The following is a 21636-nucleotide window of genomic DNA, read 5'->3' as shown; positions in this document are numbered from 1 at the left end:
ATAAAGTTAAGGTTACCAGCTACCACTGTTACCACCACTGCTGCTGTGCTAACCGGCTGGGGTAGCTATATTAAACAGGGAGCAAAATACCAGTTGTACAAGACTACTTAAAAGCCACTGACCCTCCTCTACCCCCTGTCTCCACTCTGCCTTGCCTGACACACCCTACCATCCCTACCCATTCCCCCACTACAAGCCTTTAATATGTTGTGGACTGGACAGCATAGAGCAGTGCGGCAGGAGCAGTGCACCCACTTCAGACCACTATAAACATGTCACTCCTTGATGACAGACTGGGCCTGGGGATGTTTTATAGAAATGGACCTCAACTACAGCTCATTAGAAGAGTTAAATTGGAACCATGAGGCATGGGAAGGGAAGTGTAAATGGAAGAGCAGGACAGGGGAATCTGTATGGGGGTTGGGAGTTGGGGGTGGGGGTTAGGGCAGCTTTGAAGTGCTTGAGGAAAGCTGTCCTTTAATGTGACATGTTCTGAAATGTAATGTTGAAATTGTTTCACTGTATAACACACTGTGCGCAAACATATTTTCTCACTAATAAAATGTGAATTGAGTCTCAAATATATAATTCGAAATGATAAGAAAAATTGTTTGGACTCAAGTAAGCAATTTTTGTAATCCCATAAACTGCATTGTGCTCTTCCATCCACCAACCACATTACTCTTCCTTTCCTTTCAAAAGAAAATGTATTTAGTACCAAGTTATTGACAACACTGATGTCCATGTTCCTCGGTCTTCTCCCTCAACACCTCTCTTGACAATCACTTAATTCTAACTTGACCTCAGTAATCCATACCTTCAGGTAGGTCGTCTCCTATGCAGAAACTATTCCCTCCAGTCCACATCCTCATGTTTTTTGTCCTTTATCTCTCTCTAACTTTAATTTTAGCCTTTTGTTTAGACACCTCCTTCAATAAACCATGCAATTACTTTCCTCCTCCATCTCCCTTCTTCCTCCCATTCCCTCCCTCCTTCCCTCACTTAACTGGACCATTGCTAGGTCTAATTGACTCTGTGAGGCTGAAGAGAGACCTGATTGTCTCCGTGGTAACTATAGTGGTGTAACTACAGTGGCGCTGTCAAAGGGGTTATTGTGTCGACCAGAGTAAATCTCAGTTGACCGCTTTGTTTGTGGCGCCTGCAAGAAGATAATGAAGGTATTTTGGTTAAGAGGTGGAGGCAAGAAGATCAAGGTGGAGGGGAATACATGCAGTAAGATTATGGCAATAGAAAGAGGGATTTAGAGGACAGAGGGATGGAAAGATGAAAGATATCCAGAGTTTATTATCCAAAATATCCATCATGCATTAGTGTGGTAAATGTATGATATGAAAATATACCATCTGATCACTATCTAACTTAAGTGTTTTAATATTGTTGTTGCAAGTGTCATTTTCATTACAGTTAGTTGTAAAGAGGTTAATCAACAAAACAGAGAAGGGCAGAAAAATAACACTGCTCTAGAATCAGCCAAGCCACTAAAGGCTTTCATCAACTATCAACGTGGCAGGTGTGCAGACTTCACAATAGAAAGGTTATGTAGAAATAGTAGTTTTCAGAAACAACTAAGCCTTAAAACACTACAGCACCAACAACAGCATCTTAGTTATAATCAATAAATAAAAGAAACAACAAAAATCTTAATTACTAAATTATCATCAATGGCCAGCTTTAACTTGCCATTTATTAGGCAATAATACGCAGTCTGCACAATGCAAGATCATCTTTAAGTCTTATAATATAAGACATAAATTAGATTATTTGTGTAAATAGAAAATTAAATAATACATCAGAGGAAGCATACATACACACATTTGCAAACCCAAAAACAAAATGTATGCAGTATCAGATTAAACTACTACTTGTCTGTTTCTTACTGAAGTAATAAAGTACAAAATTAAACTTTATGGAGTAAGCAATACCCCATAAACTCCCTCATGCTATCTACACTTATTTTCTTCTTTGGCTTCCTAGTAATTTTACCTCTGCTCTTGCAGAAAATGAAGAAATGTTGTGTGTACATGTGTGTGTGTGGTCCACAGAATGTGTATTTTCAACCTGCCTGTCCGGTTATCTTGATCAATGTCAAATGCATCCTTTGACAAACAATGTCAGAGTGTGGGAAGCATGTTCTAATACAAAAGAATGATGTTTGTTTTTAGCTACATAGTTAACTTTGCAGCACAACAATGGTGCAACAACTAACCCTACAAGACAACATATAGAATGTAGTTAGATCTCCAGCAGTCCACTGCTCATTTCCACCCCATTGCCTGAACCAGTTTTCTCTCCTTTGTTAGTAGGGTCACTAGGGACTCCTCCATTATTCTGCATGGCCGTGTTGGGTTTATTGGGGTCTGCCATCTCCTCATTCCTGGTGTCCTGGGTCTCTCCCTCCCCGTTCTTTCCCTGCTTCAGGGCAGACTCTGCGTGCGTCTTCTGGTGCTTGCTGAGATGGTCACTGCGGGTGAATCTCTTGTTACACAGCAGGCAGGTGAACTTCTTCTCCCGCGTGTGCGTGCGGACATGCCTCTCCAGTTCGTCGGAGCGTGTGAATCGCTTCCCACAGAACAGCCAGTTGCAGACGAAGGGTCTCTCTCCAGTGTGCCAGCGGAGGTGGGCCTTGAGATGCGAGGCCTTCCCATAGACTTTCCCACACCCTGGGATGTGGCAGCTATGGACAGGCTTCTTCCTCAGGGATGCAGCTGAGGCCCCCAGCCGCTCCAACTCCTGGCAGTTGGGACAGTCACAGGTGGACCTGCCAGTGGTGGTTCCTCCATACCCTCGTGATCCAGCTGCAGGCTTCAGGCCCATCTGACTCTCCATCAGCCCCCCGCCGGACACCTGCTTGGGCTTGTACATGTCCTGAGGGAGCATGTGCTGGGAGGACTGGAGGAGGTGTGATGAGGAGCCCAGGCTCACTGAGGGGTACTGAGCTGCGTTGATGGAGGTAAAGTCAGAGGCGTAGCTGGGCAGCTGGGGGCTGAGGGAAGCTTGGGGAGGGATGGGCTGGAGGGAGCCCTGGAGGCTGTCCGTCTGGGGCTGGGCAGCACTTAACCAGTTGGTGTTGGGGTGGACTTCCCACCAGGAGGATGTGGCATTGGAGGGGGCAGCGGTGATGCCGGGGTGGATGCCAGCCTTGTACCAGGAGCCGTAAGGGTGGGTCATGTCCAGGGAGGTGTAGACGCTGGTCAGACAGTCGGCTGTGCCGTGGGCCTTGGACACCAGCAAGGACTGCTCCTGGGACATAGAGGTCTGGAAGGAGTGGGAGAATGGGTTGTACTCAGACGTGTACCCCCCAGAAGACGGTGGTGGACTCTCGGTGGGTGTGAGTAGCCTCCCTCCGGAGCTGAACAATCCAGTATAGGAGTTCTCAATGCTCTCCCCTCCCCTGCCGTTCTTCTGGAGGTCTACGGTCATGCTATACTGCTTCTTGCCTGGAACAGTGCTGCCGGTGCCGGTCTTTCCAGGTGTGGCTGAGTCCCTCACAGGGCTTCCAAACTTGTTGCAGGTGGCGGTTAGCATAGCAAAAGAACTGGAGCCATAACGAGCTTCCTCCTAGAGAGATGAGGAGACAGGAGGGATTAGACACAGGAAATGGCTGCTACTACTATTGCTTCTGTCAGTGTCAACACTAATCAAAACAGTATGGCAGGCTGTTTTTTCTGCTTTCCCCTCTCATTTGTTTTTCAGCTGAATTTAAATGAAATGACTGTCTTGATACAAGGCTGCTTGTTTTGGCAAAGTGACTGAAGAATGAAAGAAAGTGGAAAATAGGAATTAAATGTGATTAGAATGTGAATTTTAAATACGATTTTTTTGATACTTTGCAACAACTTAGCATGCTAGCTAATCCTTCCCCTAACCCTAACCTTAACTCTTAACCCTAACCCAAAACCCAGGGTTTCCCAAACTCGGTCCTCGGAACCCCAAGGGGTGCACGTTTTGGTTTTTGCCCTAGAAAAACACAGCTGATTCAAATAATCAACTAATTTTCAAGCTTTGACATCATCGATTGTGCAACATTTTCCCATCATTCTTTTCAAAAGTCTTCAAGCTCTGTCAAATTGGTTGTTTGTAACTGCTAGACAGCCATTTTCATGTCTTGCATTACATTTTCAATTTGCCAGCAAGCACCCCCACAACATGATACTGCCACCAACGTGCTTCATGGTTGGTATGGTGTTCTTCGGCTTGCAAGCCTCCCCCTTTTTCCTCCAAACATAACGATGGTCATTATAGCCAAACAGTTCTATTTTTGTTTCATCAGACCAGAGGACATTTCTCCAAAAAGTATTATCTTCGTCCCCATGTCCTCTTGCAAACCGTAGTCTGGCATTTTTTATGGTGGTTTTGGAGCAGTGGCTTCTTCCTTGCTGAGTGGCCTTTCAGGTTATGTCGATATAAGACTCGTTTACTGTAGATATAGATACTTTTGTACCTGTTTCCTTCAGCATCTTCACAAGGTCCTTTGCTGTTGTTCTGGGATTGATTTGCACTTTTCGCACCAAAGTATATTCATCTCTACGAGACAGAACGCGTCTGGCTGCGGTCCTATGGTGTTTATACTTGCATACTATTGTTTGTACAGATGAACGTGGTACCTTCAGGCATTTGGAAATTGTTCCCAAGGATGAATCAGACTTGTGGAGGTCAACAATATTTTTTCTAGACAGCCATTTTCATGTCTTGCATTACATTTTCAATTTGCCAGTAGATTGTCAACTTGATTCATGATGATGCTTGCTAGCTAAGATGTTGAAAGTATGATGTTGACATCATCAGTCCAATCAAAGCTACTGTAGATATGATGTGATTTGATATAATTGTATCTGTGGCCAATGACCTTAAACCTTCCTGGATGGGCACTTCTAATGTAACTCTATGGCAGCACCCAAGGGGCTTGAATTTTCGAACTCCACCCTTCAATTTTGCAGTGATGTTGTGTCCCCATGAGTGGCAGAACACTGAGCCAATCACGGCACTAGACTAATGTTCTCTAATAACTAGAGAACGTTACCAACCCCTACACTCTGTATTTTCCCGCTGGCTACCCCACCACAGAAAGCACTGAGCTAGGCTGAAATTTGGAGCTGCCTTACTCAAAAAAGAGACTAAGTTTGTATGAGGCTTTAATAACTCAATGATGATGATTGTATTTACATAGTTTTTTGCAAACTGATATGTGACACGTATTAATGCCCCCAAAAATATTTGGGACCTGTTTTGCATGTTATTTCAGGTCGCACTGTCCACAATACTAACCTAATTTACAGTGAAAAAGAGGGAAGCCTGTACAGAAGAAAAAAAATATTCTAAAATGTTCATCCCGTTTACAACAAAACAGTAAAGTAGTGCTGCAGAACATTTGGTAAAATAATTATCTTTTTGTCCTAAATACACAGTGTTATGTCTAGGGCAAATCCATTACAACCCATTACTGAATACATTCTCCATATTTTCAAGCATAGTGGTGGCTGCATCATGTTATAGGTATGCTTGTAATCGTTTAAGAACATTCAGAGAAATTATAGATAAAAGGTATCGGTGCTCATCGGCCATTGGACATAAATATTGAGATAAACATGAGAGGACTGCCTCTCATCCGCTCGTCATCCCCTTATGCCATAGTTTGTACATCTCAATTGTCAGTAGAAACCACAGCTGTTTAAGCAAATTATATATTTTTTTTAAAGGCAGTAAATGAGGCTGAATGAACTGTTTCGCTGCCAGACAAGACTCCGCTGATAGCCAGGTGTAGCAGTTGTAAGGTATAGTCCCTAACAGTTTGTGGGCACTGTTTGTCACCATTATAGTGCAATTAATACAGTATATTGTTTAGTGTTGTGTTGTGGCTTTGCTGTCATGCATAATTATTATTTTTTGTTTGCCCCACCAAAATATACAGTTGAAGTTTACATACACCTTATTAACCAAATACATTTAACTCAATTTATCACAATTCCTGACATTTAATCCTAGTACAAATGCCCTGTCTAAAGTCAGTTACGATCAAAACTTTATTTTAAGAATGTGAAATGTCAGAATAACAGTAGAGAGACTGATTTATTTCAGCTTTTATTTCTTTCATCACATTCCCAGTGGGTCAGAAGTTTACATACACTCAATTAGTATTTGGTACCGTTGCCCTTAAATTGTTTAACTTGGGTCTAACGTTTCAGGTAGCATTCCACATGCTTCCCACAATAAGTTGGGCGAATTTTGTCCCATTCCTCCTGACAGAGCTGTTGTGACTGAGTCAGGTTTTATAGGCCTCCTTGCTCACACACGCTTTTTCAGTTCTGCCCACAAATTTTATTTAGGAATTAGTTCAGGGCTTTGTGATGGCCTCTCCAATACCTTGACTTTGGTGTCCTTAAGCCATTTTGCCACAACTTTGGAAGTATGCTTGGGGTCTTTGTCCATTTGGAAGACCCATTTGCGACCAAGCTTTAACTTCCTCACTGATGTCTCGAGATGTTGCTTCAATATAACCACGTAATTTTCCTGCCTCATGATGCCATCTATTTTGTGAAGGGCACCAGTTCTTCCTGCAGCAAGCACCCCCACAACATGATACTGCCACCAACGTGCTTCATGGTTGGTATGGTGTTCTTCGGCTTGCAAGCCTCCCCCTTTTTCCTCCAAACATAACGATGGTCATTATAGCCAAACAGTTCTATTTTTGTTTCATCAGACCAGAGGACATTTCTCCAAAAAGTATTATCTTCGTCCCCATGTCCTCTTGCAAACCGTAGTCTGGCATTTTTTATGGTGGTTTTGGAGCAGTGGCTTCTTCCTTGCTGAGCGGCCTTTCAGGTTATGTCGATATAGGACTCGTTTACTGTAGATATATATACTTTTGTACCTGTTTCCTTCAGCATCTTCACAAGGTCCTTTGCTGTTGTTCTGGGATTGATTTGCACTTTTCGCACCAAAGTATATTCATCTCTACGAGACAGAACGCGTCTGGCTGCGGTCCTATGGTGTTTATACTTGCATACTATTGTTTGTACAGATGAACGTGGTACCTTCAGGCATTTGGAAATTGTTCCCAAGGATGAATCAGACTTGTGGAGGTCAACAATATTTTTTCTGAGATCCTGGCTGATGTCTTTTGAATAAAGTGTCATTCATAATTTCACCATGCTCAAAGGGATATTCAATGTCTGCTGTTTTTTTATCCACCTATCAATAGGTGCCCTTTGCGAAACACTGGTCGTTGTGGTTTAATCTGTGTTTGAAATCCACTGTTTGACTGAGGGACCTTACAGATGATTGTATGTGTGGGCTACAGAGATGAGGTAGTCATTCAAAAATCTAATTAATCACTATTATTGCACAGAATCCATGCAACTTTTTATGTGACTTGATAAGCAAATTTTTACTCCTGAATTTATGAAGGATTGGCATAACAAAGGTGCTGAATACTTATTAACTTAAGACATTTCAGCTTTCATGTTTAATTTTTAATTACTTTGACATTATGAGGTACTATGTGTAGGCCAGTGACCAAAAACAACTCAATTGAATCAATTTTAAATTCAGGCTGTAACACAACAAAATGTTGAAAACGTCAAGGGGTGTGAATACTTTAAGCAACCAGTCTTGCGAGGGCCGTAGGCTTAAATAAACATAAGGTTCACCAGTTTTTGATGGCCTACAAGGACGTTTTAAACAGCATCAGGGACGTCAGCAGGCCAACAAATATTTGTAAAAATAGATGAGACTGGAATACAAAATGTCCAGAAACTTTTGCCTGTGGTGGTAACAAGGGAGCAAAATAGGTTACACGGATGACCAGCACAGAGAGGGGCTTCACAGTAATTTGTGCTATCAGTGTAGCGGAGCAGTACGTACCGCCCCTCTTCCACCGGAAGAAGATGAACGAACAGCTGCTGGTTTAGAGCACCTCCAGGGTCCGTGGGAAGGGTAAGTGACTCAGGCTGTGTCGACAGTACCATCTTTGACAACTGGCTCTACCACTTTGCCCACAGTGTTGGTTGCACCCCTGAGGAACCCCACATCCTTATCATCGATGGGCACCACTCCCATAAGACCCTGGAGGCTTTCTTGCCAGCAAGAGGCCAGGGAGTTATTCTGCCACCCCACTGCATCACTCTGCCACCCCCCTGCCATCACTCTGCCACCCCACTGCAGCCAGAAGATGCAGCCGTTAGACTGTACCTTCTTCAAGGGTCTGAAGGCCTTTTACACCAGGGCAGGAGATCAGTGGATGACGACGCTTCCTGGGAAAAAGATAGGTATATACCAAATGGCTGGCCTCTTCGCAAAGGCCTATAACAAGGTGGCCAGTGTGGAGAGAGGAGTAGACGCTTCCGGGCCAGTGGGCTGTGACCTTTGAAAAGGACATCTTTACAGAGGCAGACTTCTTGGCCACGTAGGTTATAGAGCAGCCTCAGCCCATTGCCAGTAAGAAAAAGTAATCTAAATGAATTAAAAATAGCAGAAGCAGCATGGACGTGGTATAAAGTGTTTATTGTACTGACACCGATGTATTGTTTTTGTTGTTTATTTTGAATGCATAGTCTCCATTCAACCACAGTGCTCTACCGCCACCCCTGCCACCTCTACTGCTGCCATCACTAGCTCTACAGTACCTCCACCAGCTCTAACACCAAAATCTCTACCTCCACCACATCTACCTCTGGCACAACCTCCACCCTGCAGCCTACACTTGTTCCAAATGTTGTTTACAAAAAATAAAGTCAGCACTCATTTTAGGGAATATACATATTTCTATATAGTGATTAGAAGTGTTTATTGTACCAATCCTCATGTGTTCTTGTTTGTTTGTTTTTGGTTAAACCAACAGCCAACAGCTGCAGCAGTTCTATTGGAGTTGTCCCTGAGGCCAAAGCTCCAGGAGGAGAGGCCGAAGAAGAGGAAGGCAGAGGCTGTGCTGACAGCTTCGCCTTACAAAAGGTTGATGGAGGAAAATGCTCGACAGAAACATTCAACAAGAAGAAAAGAGAGAGAGTAAGAAAACGGATCAGGTTCTTTAAAAAAGGGTTGTCTCAAAGAAGGTTGTTGCAACACAATAAGCTACCATAGAAGGGGATGCAGAGTGTATTTTCTGTAAGGAGCTGTTTTCATTCACAGGTCGGGACTGGATTAGGTGTGAGCAGTACAGGAGCTGGTTTCATGAGTAGTGCTCCAATTTCTCTGTGCATAGCTTAATTTGTGACCTATGTACAAATTAGCATTGTGTAATCGCAGAGCATGAGAGATGCGACATCACTCAACTGAATTAGTTGAGTTATGATGTATTGTTATTGAATGTTATATTCCAATGTTATTAATTATATTCCATTCTAATATTATATTCCAATTATTTTTTATTTTTGGGGGAATTCAAAACAAGTATAGAAAACCTTTTGCTCCTGAATGTCATTTTAAAGACTACTGGGATTTAAAATCTTGCATTATTTCAATAATATTTAGTGCTATTGTACATACTGGATTACATGGAAAAAGAACAAAGAAAATGAATGTGCAGGTGAGTTAAAACCTCTTAAGGATCTACCACTTTTTTCAATTTTCGCCTAAAATGACATACCCAAATTGAACCGCCTGTAGCTCAGGCATTGAAGCAAGGATATGCATATTCTTGATACCATTTTAAAGGGAACACTTTGAATTTTGTGGACAATTTGAATGTAGGAGAATATAACACAATAGATCTGGTGAAAAGAAAATACAAAGAAAAAACAACTGGTTTTTGTATTTTTTTGTACCATCATCTTTGAAATGCAAGAGAAAGGCCATAATATATTATATCAGCCCTGGCACCATTTTGATTTTGGCCACTAGATGTCAGCAGTGTATGTGCAATGTTTTAGACTGATCCATGAACCGTTGCATTTCTGTTCAACATTTTGTATCAAGACTGCCAAAATGTGCCTAATTGGTTTATTAATAACTTTTCAAGTTTATAACTGTGCACTCTCCTCAAACAATACTATGGTATTATTTCACTGTAATAACTACTGTAAATTGTACAGTGCAGTTAGATTAACAAGAATGTATTATTTCTGCCAATATCAGATATGTCTATGTCCTGGGAAATGTTCTTGTTACTTACAACCTCATGCTAATTGCATTAGCCTACGTTAGCTCAACCGTCCCGTGGGGGACCCACTGATCCTGAAAAATAATTTCTAAATAAAATGGATACATTTTCTGCAATAACCACCATACTTTAAAAACACCCCTTTTCTAAAAACAACAATTAATGACATTCTTCTTAGTGGAGGCTAGTTACCCCCTAGTACCCTATAGCCTACTCGATTATTGGGCAGATTCAAGTTATTAAACTTAAGACCATTTAGGTCTCTAGTCTCCTCAGAGAAGCAACAAAGTCCCCAGGGGGGCCGCATGGCTGTTGAGGGTGGATTTACCCGTCTCCCTAATAAGCGCCTGCTGTCGATTTGGCGTATCCTGTTGCTTTAGCTCCCGTTTCCAGGTTAATTGCTGTCAATCAATTTTCAATCCCCTCCCCGTTGAGTCTTAGCTTGTATGTCCCCTGCTTTAGTTTTAATGACAGGCAGAGGTGTAGGCTAATACTTTAATTGCAGTGGAATCTTTTGGGAAGGGTTGGAGAGAGATTACGTAGCGTGTAACATAATGTAGCGTTTCTTGTTGATTTTGTTGTTGACTGATTTGCCAAACATGTGGGCTCCAAGCTGTCGTCTAAGCAGTAGGCCTAACCAAACTAAACTTTTCAGCAAGAATCTTCGGTCATATAAGAGCTTCATGTTGGCCGTGTTTTCCTAGGTCTGCTATATCATCCAACTTGCCTACACCATTTTCAGTTTGGATAGGCTAAGCCTAAATATTACAGCATTGGCCTATGACTGACATTTATAAGCATTCCAAATGGTAATTATATTACCTACACTTTAATGCTGTTGATGACCTTCAAAATAAAGTCCCTGCTTTTGACAGAATTTTTGTCAGAGAATGCAGTTACGCACACCAATTCTGACAGATGGAGAGCCAACCGTTACATTTAGGCCATAGCCTATAGGTTTTCACAATCTAATATTGTCTTATGCCTATTTGTCGAATGTCAACAGTGCAACGTTCTTTCTCGTTTTCTCCATTACCTCAAGAACATACCCTAACGACATGACTGATCGTTCAAGGAGCGCACTGAACAGACCGATATAGTAGCCTACCAGTGCGCATTAAGTTGACCACGACACTCAGGTCGTGAAAAATACAGCAGCAATTGGCGCCCTAACTGTAAAACAACTTAAAAGTTCATTCAAAAACACATACAAGTGTATTCCATACCTCCAGGATAGATGCAGCCATCCCTGAGAAACAAAGTCCAAAGAGTCGAGAGGGAAGTTGGATAGACTGTTCTCTTCTCTGCTCGTGGTCCCAGGACAGTTTGGGAGAACTCCGGCACGAGCGCACAATCCTCTTTGGAAAGAGAGAGCCCGCCCCTTAATTATAGGGTCCGCGATCTTTGAAGATTCGCTGAGAGGCAATAAAGGAGAGAGGGAAGGGAAAAGGAGGGCATTGGAGGAGAACAGAAGACATCCCACCTCCCAAAATTCAGATTGACATATCCAGATGAATCTTGGGGAAATAAATGGGTGGTTGGCTATTACGGGGGCTATTATGAAAGAATAGATAAAGACTTCAATTGTCAGGTAATTTACTCCCTGCTTGCATCAAAAGCCCCCACCATGCTCATTCAGGATCACAATATAGTAACGCATGCATTCTGTCAGCGTCGACATTATATAGGTAGCCTATTTATAGACTACCTGCTAATATTAAGTCAAATAATGCTGAACATCTTTGGCGCTAATGATGCATTGATAGAACATATATTTACTGGCAAAAGCATGCGTTATGGTCTCCAAATAGGCCGAATCTTCAAATATAGCAAAATAATACCATAATAGTAAAACGCCTACTACTTCAACTGCCCCTACTTCAACTACCCCTTACAGTTATTAATACCATTGGGTCTAGGCTACTATGGTCAATAATAATGTTATTAGTAGCAGTAAAGTTGCTTGCTTTCGGTATTGTTGTGAATTAAGCCGGTCGGGTATGCGGTTTGCTTCACAGGTTTTATTGTTGAGTTTTTAACGCGCTTTCTAAATACTTTTAAAATACTTTTGTAGGTATAATCTCTAATGATTGAAAGGATTCAACTGCTCGAAATTACAACAACAACAAAAAATACTGCCATCAAATAAAATACTTCCGAACACGGCTTTTAAGCTAATGGTTGGAGTAAGAACAAGAGTTTGTTTCCTCGTTTAGGCCTAAATCTCCAGAAAGAAAATCTCTTGACGATTTTAATAGATAGTCCTACATGTGTAAATATTTACTATACTCAGCTGTAGGCCTACTTAAATCCATCTTCAGATCTGTTACAACATTATTTCTCCATGATTTTATTTTGCAAATAGCTGTGATTAGCAGACTACCTCATACAAACCCTGTGTCTTTCTTGAAACGTATATTTTATAGAGCATAATTTCCACCACCTGTCTTCCTTTATTAGTGGCTCTATTAAATCACATCCGCTTTAGCCGACATCTGCATAGTGGTTGGGTGTCGGAAGTGGAACTGCGTTATAGCTAGCTGTCAAATCCACAAGCCGCTCCATGCCATTAAAGAGGACATTGTTGGCTGCACTGCGTTGCATTAATTAAGAGAAATCCCATGCAGCCTTGTTCACAAGTTCTGCACCTCGATTAGGATGGGATAAAAAAATCCTCATTTTTTCAAATTGAGCATAAATATTTCTATATAGCGTACATTTTATCGTTCTGAACTTCTAACAGGAGTGGGGCGGGTGTGTCTTCATGACTATGATCGCAAGAGCAGCTGCTCACCGATTTGAAGGCTCCAATGCCGTTCCACATCCAACACCACCCAGACATCCTCTGTGTGGTTGTCTGCTATCGCCGGTTAACGCTTAATCTGAGGTCTAACTTCGATTTCTATTCATACTTGAATGTCAAATAATGATAGCGACAGAATTATGTAGGCTATAGAAGAATGAGAATATGTTTTCAGATTATCACATTTGCATTTGAAATGTAGGCCAATCACCAAGAGTGCATAAAGCTGAGGAAAGTAATTTAAATTGTTTCTAGCAAGCGAGAAATTGTGTAGTTATTGGGTGGATGAACAGGAGACAGTGTGTCCAGGGTCCTCACCTGATATAAATAGTTTGACTACTTATTATGCCTCTCTTGAGGGGTATTTGAGTCGTATTTTGAAAACACAGTATAAGTGGGAGGATAGGTGGAAGAATAAGTCATCACCATCATTAATTAAAGTATTTAAAGGCAAATATTAAGAAGACAAAAATATGAAGACTGATTTGTATTATAGTTGGAGTTTGCCTACCTTATGGCCAGTCCACTTTTTTTTAAATATAGTAATTGAGTGTAAACATACCATGGACAAGAAGTGACAGAAGTATAGACGACGTGGTACGTGGTACTGTTTTGGTTCCTTCGTTTTAGCCTGCCAGGGGTGCCGGGTCAGTGCCAGTGGTGTATTCATCTGGCTAACCGCCTCTCTCCATATACAGAACGTCAGAGTGGAGGAACAGAGCCGGACTATCGTCCCCCAAACCCACCAACATTTTTTTTTTACAATATTTTGTAGGAAAACTGCTAACTTTCTGCATTTCACATTTTTTTTGCAATAGGCATAGAGAAAAATGTGCTGTTTTATAATGCTATTCTACAAATTGTGTCATTGAGTATTGTTTTTGCAGTTTTTAAGCAAATTTCCTGCAAATCTACAGGTTTTGCCATTGATTATGAAGTGTCCATATGCTATCCGGGGGCCCCCGACCTCCAGGGGACCCCAAACCCACAAATATATACAATAAGATTGTATATATTTTTGCCTATGGTTAATAGTATTTTATACCCATCAGAAAAGTGTTTTAACTCAACCCCCTTGTGCTCCCTCCATTCCTCAGTGCACGTGCTGTGTTGCTGCAGGTTGAAATTCTACACTAGATATTTAATCCAACATGTCTTTATCAATCTCTGACCAGTGTAGTTGGTAAAATGCAATGTCATTGTTTCATTCGAGATGACCACTTTGTCAACATAAGCATTATTTTTTTCAAAATGAATTAATATGAATATGAGAAAAAACATGCATCACTTAAATCAGAAAGAAGTGCAATGCGGACACCATATAAAAGTGCCTTCAGAAAGAATTCATACCAGAGCAAGTGAGCAGAGTTCAGCGGTTGCAAAGCCTGCTCATCGCTGATGGAGCAATCGTTGCACACCGCTCCAGCGCTCCATCTACTGCATTCCTACAATCCGCTCTGCGCTCACAAGAATAAAAACCTTTCGCTCCAATTTCGCTCTATACTAAAATCACACTTTAACCAACACACATTTATATTTGTGACTACCTGGACATAACAATTGTTTTTTAAGAATTGAAACCAAACCATATGGATTTGAATGAAAAGTATTTTAACAAACATGAAAAGGTGACTGTAAGAAGCGAACATGTGTTTAACTAAATATGTCATACTAAAAAGCATATACGCACTAAATATGTCAGGAGCCAGACAGGGAGCCTAACAATGAACGGAAATTAATTATTTGGGCTATATTATTTCAATGATTTCAAGGTCTAAAATAAATACATTGTGAAGCATTTGCTAGTGCGACACAATAGCTGGTAGGGACATAAAGCGCTCAGCATTTGAACACCATTTTGTTGTATTACATCATTATAGTAATTATAATAAATTGCGCATATAGGCTATGACTTACTTAGACTTAAATACAAATTAAACGAAAAATGACTTACAAGTGCCTTTGATAAATTTTTAGAAACAATGAGTTTGGCCAGTCTGTGGCTTCAGGCTCTTGCAATGGTGCCTAGAGAGCCGGCCAGCAGCGGAGAACATGCCTCAGAGTTTTTACAATAAAATTTTTATAGGTAGGCCAATAGGTTTTTAGGGAAAATATCCCAATCAAAAACGGAAAGTGGGAATATGCCAAGCCTATTCGGCCAAGCCGATTATGGCCTATTATATAGATATAACTATAAATAAACGAAACATTTAAGAGATCTGATTTTTAGTTTATAAATACATTGCTACAATGACACTCGTAATTTTCTACCCATCTCCTTCCTTTATTTTAGCATGTGCACATAGTAAGTAAACCATCATGCTTTTGGGATATGTATTTTTTCTGATTCCACAATGATTATTTAGTTGTGGACACTAGATTACTGTACTCCCTCTCTTGCTCTTGGTCTACATCTTTGTAAGTCACCTTGATTTAGCAACTGTGTTTTATCCGTTTTTTTTATGAAAATATTTTGCGAACTTCACGACAGTAGCTAAAGTAAAGGGCTATAGCAGCACAAGTAGACAACAAATGCATGCTGTGGCGGGCATGCCCTGAGCTCGTGAAGTGAGTGCCACTGGAGCGAAAATAGAGCGGACGAGAAGGCCGACGCTCCAGCCTTTGGGAATCTCGCTCCACTCTCCAGTAAAAATGGGCAAGCTCCGCTCCAGCACATACTCTGATTCATATACCTTGTGTCACGATCGTTATAAGGAGAGGACCAATATCCAGCGTGGTATGTTTCCATCCTTTTATTTGGAAGAGAAACTTAAAGAACAAAAACAATAAAGCGAACAAACAAAACGTGAAGCTCAGAGTAGTGCTTGCAGGCAACTATACCTAGACAAGATCCCACAAAGCACAATGGGGAAATGGATACCTAAATCTGATCCCCAATCAGAGACAACGATAAACAGCTGCCTCTGATTGGGAACCATACCAGGCCAACATAAATACATAATTCACCTAGATAAACCACCCTAGTCACTGTCACGCCCCAACCAACATAGAGAATAAACAGCTCTCTATGGTCAGGGCGTGACACCTTGGCTTATTCCACATTGTGTTGTGTTACAGCCTGGACTCAAAATGGATTGAATATATTTGTCTCTCATCCGTCTACACACACACAATACACTATAATGACAAAGGGAAAATATGTTTTTAGAAAGTTTAGCAAATATATTGAACAGGAATTACAGAAATATATCATTTCTATAAGTTTTCACAACCCTGAGTCAATAAATGTTAGAATGACCTTTGACAGCGATTACAGCTTTGAGTTTCTAAGAGCTTTCCACATCTCAATTGTGTAACATTTGCCCATTATTCTTTTCAAAAGTCTTCAAGCTCTGTCAAATTGGTTGTTGATCATTGCTAGACAACCATTTTCAGGTCTTGCCATACATTTTCAAGCCGATTTAATTCAAAACTATCTCGGCCACTCAGAAACATTCACTGTCTTCTTGATTAGCAACTGTGTTTTAGGTTATTGTCCTGCTGAAAGGTGAATTCATCTCCCAGTGCCTGGTGCAAAGCAGACTGAACCATGTTATCCTATAGGATTTTGCCTGTGCTCAGCTCCAATCCATAAATTTATCCTGAAAAACTCACCAGTCCTTAACAATTACAAGCATGTCCATAACATGATGCAACCACCACTATGCTTGAAAATATGGAGAGTGGTACTCAGTGATGGGTTGTATTGGATTTGTGCCTTGTGGCATACAAGCATGTTGGGAATATTTGTATTATGTACAGGCATCTTTCTTTTCACTCTGTCAATTAGGTTAGTAATTGTGCAGTAACTACAATGTTGTTTATCCATCCTCAGTTTTCTCCTATCACAGTCACCATTGGCCTCATTGTGAAATCCCTGACCGTTTTCCTTCCTCCCCTGCAACTGACTTAGGAAGGACGCCTGTATCTTTGTAGTGACTGGCTGTATTGATACACCATCCAAAGTGTAATTAATAACTCCATGCTTAAAAGGATAATCAATGTCTGTTTGTTTTTTTACCAATCTAACAATCTTTGTGTGAGGCAGTGGAAAACCTCCCTGGTCTTTTTGGTTGAATCGGTTTGAAATTCACTGCTCGACAGTGAGGGAAAAAAGTATTTGATCCCCTGCTGATTTTGTACGTTTGTCCACTGACAAAGAAATGATCAGTCTATAATTTTAATGGTAGGTTTATTTGAATAGTGAGAGACAGAATAACAACAAAAAAATCCAGAAAAACGCATGTCAAAAATGTTATAAATTGATTTGCATTTTAATGAGGGAAATAAGTATTTGACCCCCTCTCAATCAAAAAGATTTCTGGCTCAGGTGTCTTTTATACAGGTAACGAGCTGAGATTAGAAACACACTCTTAAAGGGAGTGCTCCTAATCTCAGTTTGTTGCCTGTATAAAAGACACCTGTCCACAGAAGCAATCAATCAATCAGATTCCAAACTCTCCACCATGTCCAAGACCAAAGAGCTTTCCAAGGATGTCAGGGACAAGATTGTAGACCTACACACGGCTGGAATGGGCTACAAGACCATCACCAAGCAGCTTGGTGAGAAGGTGACAACAGTTGGTGCGATTTTTCGCAAATGGAAGAAACACAAAAGAACTGTCAATCTCCCTCGGCCTGGGGCTCCATGCAAGGGGCGGCAGGGAAGCCTAGTGGTTAGAGCGTTGGACTAGTAACCGGAAGGTTTCAAGTTCAACCCCCCGAGCTGACAAGGTACAAATCAGTCGTTCTGCCCCTGAACAGGCAGTTAACCCACTGTTCCTAGGCCATCATTGAAAATAAGAATTTGTTCTTAACTGACTTGCCTAGTTAAATGAAGGTCAAATTTAAAAAAAAAAAAAAGGAAAAAAAAAGATCTCACCTCGTGGAGTTGCAATGATCATGAGAATGGTGAGGAATCAGCCCAGAACTACATGGGAGGATCTTCTCAATGATCTCAAGGCAGCTGGGACCATAGTCACCAAGAAAACAATTGGTAACACACTACGCCGTGAAGGACTGAAATCCTGCAGCGCCCGCAAGGTCCCCCTGCTCAAGAAAGCACATATACAGTGGGGCAAAAAAGTATTTAGTCAGCCACCAATTGTGCAAGTTCTCCCACATAAAAAGATGAGAGAGGCCTGTAATTTTCATCATAGGTACACTATGACAGACAAAATGAGAAAAAAATTCAAGAAAATCACATTTTAGGATTTTTAATTAATTAATTTGCAAATGATGGTGGAAAATAAACTTTTGTTATTGACCAAATACTTATCTCAATACTTTGTCATTGCCAACAAAGGGTATATAACAGAGGTCAAATGTTTTCTGTAAGTCTTCACAAGATTTTCACACACTGTTGCTGGTATTTTGGCCCATTCCTCCATGCAGATCTCCTCTAGAGCAGTGATGTTTTGGGGCTGTTGCTGGGCAACACGGACTTTCAACTCCCTCCAAAGATTTTCTATGGGGTTGAGATCTGGAGACTGGCTAGGCCACTCCAGGACCATGAAATGCTTCTTACGAAGCCACTCCTTCGTTGCCCGGGCGGTGTGTTTGGGATCATTGTCATGCTGAAAGACCCAGCCACGTTTCATCCTAAATGCCCTTGCTGTTGGAAGGAGGTTTTCGCTCAAAATCGCACGATGCATGGCCCCATTCATTCTTTCCTTTACACGGATCAGTCATCCTGGTCCCTTTGCAGAAAAACAGCCCCAAAGCATGATGTTTCCACCCCCATGCTTCACAGTAGGTACGGTGTTCTTTGGATGCAACTCAGCATTCTTTGTCCTCCAAACACGACAAATTGAGTTTTTACCAAAAAGTTCTATTTTGGTTTCATCTGACCATATGACATTCTCCCAATCCTCTTCTGGATCATCCAAATGCTCTCTAGCAAACTTCAGACGGGCCTGGACATGTACTGGCTTAAGCAGGGGGACTGGTACTGCAGGATTTGAGTCCCAGGCGGCGTAGTGTGTTACTGATGGTAGGCTTTGTTACTTTGGTCCCAGCTCTCTGCAGGGATGTGTGGTTCTGGGATTTTTGCTCACCGTTCTTGTGTTCATTTTGACCCCACGGGGTGAGATCTTACGTGGAGCCCCAGACCGAGGGAGATTATCAGTGGTCTTGTATGTCTTCCATTTCCTAATAATTGCTCCCACAGTTGATTTCTTCAAACCAAGCTGCTTACCTATTGCAGATTCAGTCTTCACAGCCTGGTGCAGGTCTACAATTTTGTTTCTGGTGTCCTTTGACAGCTCTTTGGTCTTGTCCATAGTGGAGTTTGGAGTTGACTGTTTGAGGTTGTGGACAGGTGTCTTTTATACTGATAACAAGTTCAAACAGGCACCATTAATACAGGTAACGAGTGGAGGACAGAGGAGCCTCTTAAAGAAGAAGTTACAGGTCTGTGAGAGACAGAAATGTTGCTTGTTTGTAGGTTACCAAATACTTATTTGCCACCATAATTTGCAAAGAAATTCATAAAAAATCCTACAATGTGATTTTGGGGATTTTTTTTCTCATTTTGTCTGTCATAGTTGAAGTGTACCTATGATGAAAATTACAGGTCTCTCTCATCTTTCTAAGTGGGAGAACTTGCACAATTGGTGGCTGACTAAAGTTTGCCGATGAACATCTGAATGATTCAGAGGACAACTGGGTGAAAGTGTTGTGGTCAGATGAGACCAAAATGGAGCTCTTTGGCATTAACTCAACTCGCCGTGTTTGGAGGAGGAGGAATGCTGCCTATGACCCCAAGAACACCATCCCCACCGTCAATCATGGAGGTGGAAACATTATGCTTTGGGGGTGTTTTCCTGCTAAGGGGACAGGACAACTTCACCGCATCAAAGGGACGATGGACGGCGCCATGTACTGTCAAATCTTGGGTGAGAACCTCCTTCCCTCAGCCATGGCATTGAAAATGGGTCATGGATGGGTATTCCATCATGACAATGACCCAAAACACACGGCCAAGGCAACAAAGGAGTGGCTCAAGAAGAAGCACATTAAGGTCCTGGAGTGGCCTAGCCAGACTCCAGACCTTAATCCCATAGAAAATCTGTGGAGGGAGCTGAAGGTTCGAGTTGCCAAACATCAGCCTTGAAACCTTAATGACTTTGAGAAGATCTGCAAAGAGGAGTGGGACAAAATCCCTCCTGAGATGTGTGCAAACCTGGTGGCCAACTACAAGAAACATCTGACCTCTGTGATTGCCAAGTACTATGTCATGTTTTGCAGAGGGGTCAAATACTTATTTCCCTCATTAAAATTCAAATCAATTTATTTTTTACATGCATTTTTCTGGATTTTTTGTTTGTTATTCTGTCTCTCACTGTTAAAATAAACCTACCATTAAAATTATAGACTGATCATTTTTGTCAGTGGACAAATGTACAAAATCAGCAGGGGATCAAATACTTTTTTCCCTCTGTATGTGTGCGGTACAGCGATGCGGTAGTCATTCAAAAATCATGTTCATGCAACTTATGTGACTTGTTAATCCATTTGTTAATAAAAATTTTTACTCCTGAATTTATTTAGGTTTGCAAAAGGGTTGAATACTTAGACTCAATACATTTCAGCTTTTCATTTTTAATTCATAATTCCACTTTGAAATTATGGGGAATTATACGTAGGCCAGTAACAAAAAAAGGTGATTTAATCCATTTTCAATTCAGGCTGTAACACAACAAAATGTGGAAAAAGTCAAGTGGTGTGAGTACTTTCTGAAGGCACAATAACAATTCTCAATTCACCTGTGCAAGGAATAGCTGTAGGCTAATTATATTAGCCTAGAGTATTATGCTCAAGAGCAAAGACCGAGGTTAAAAAACTGAATGAGCTAAGCCACAACACAGGCCAGGGGCAAAACACCATGTTACAAAAGTATAATTGGTATTCAACATAATAGGAAATAATAAAGGACTTGTCAGTGAAAACATAATACACTCCTGTCACCCATTCCAAAAATCTGTACTGCTTGTGAACTGCTGAACATTGGAAATCTCCCAATTCATTAGGTTTCATTAGGTTTCATATCATCATCACAGTTGATACCGGGATACCGGGATTCATCCGTGAAGAGCACACTTCTCCAGTGTGCCTATCAAGGCACAAGGCGAGACCCAAATGCAGACACAGGAGGCAGATGGATGGTTTATTAATCCAAGGGGATAGGCAAGAGAATAGTCGTGGACAGGCAAAAAGGTCCAAACCAGATCAGAGTCCAGGAGGTACAGAGTGGCAGACAGGCTCGAGGTCAAGGCAGGCAGAATGGTCAGGCAGGCGGGTAAAAAGTCCAGAAATAGGCAAGGGTCAAAACCAGGAGGACTAGAAAAAGGAGAATACAAGAAGCAGGAGACCGGGGAAACCGCTGGTTGACTTGGAAACATACAAGACTAACTGGCACAGAGAGACAGGAAACAGGGATAAATACACTGGAGAAAACAAGCGACACCTGGAGGGGATGGAGACAATAATGAGGACAGGTGAAACTGATCAGGGTGTGACAGTGCCAGTGGCCATCGGAGGTGAGCATTTGCCCAATAAAGTCAGTTACGATGCTGAACTGCAGTCAAGACCCTGGTGAGGATGAAATCACTGTCAGTGATTTATTTAGAATTCAAGGCACACTTACTTAACCAGCATGGCTACCACAGCATTTTGCAGTGATACGCCATCCCATCTGGTTTGCGCTTAGTGGGACTGT

General features: G+C 41.5%; 1 protein-coding gene across 1 annotated transcript; it reads right to left on the bottom strand.

The window, feature by feature from the left end:
* Positions 1-1661: 1661 nt before the first annotated feature.
* Positions 1662-11444, bottom strand: LOC109890134 (transcription factor Sp7-like). The gene is made up of 2 exons (XM_020482090.2): positions 11341-11444; positions 1662-3579 (listed from the first exon to the last, which is right to left on the bottom strand). Exons 1-2 carry the CDS (start codon positions 11359-11361, stop codon positions 2254-2256), a joined length of 1347 nt encoding a protein of 448 aa, XP_020337679.1. The 5' UTR covers positions 11362-11444; the 3' UTR covers positions 1662-2253.
* Between the last annotated feature and the right edge of the window lie 10192 nt (positions 11445-21636).

Source organism: Oncorhynchus kisutch, linkage group LG5 (assembly GCF_002021735.2).
Source record: "Oncorhynchus kisutch isolate 150728-3 linkage group LG5, Okis_V2, whole genome shotgun sequence".
Taxonomy (NCBI): domain Eukaryota; kingdom Metazoa; phylum Chordata; class Actinopteri; order Salmoniformes; family Salmonidae; genus Oncorhynchus; species Oncorhynchus kisutch.
The sequence above is the reverse complement of the archived record's forward strand: the minus strand, read 5'-3'. Positions and strand labels throughout refer to the sequence as shown.

Coding starts and splice junctions, on each gene's coding strand:
- LOC109890134 (XM_020482090.2), bottom strand. CDS start 11,361: ATGGCTGCATCTATCCTGGAG. Junction 3,580..11,340: donor TGGCTGCATCTATCCTGGAG/GTATGGAATACA, acceptor TCATCTCTCTAG/GAGGAAGCTCGTTATGGCTC.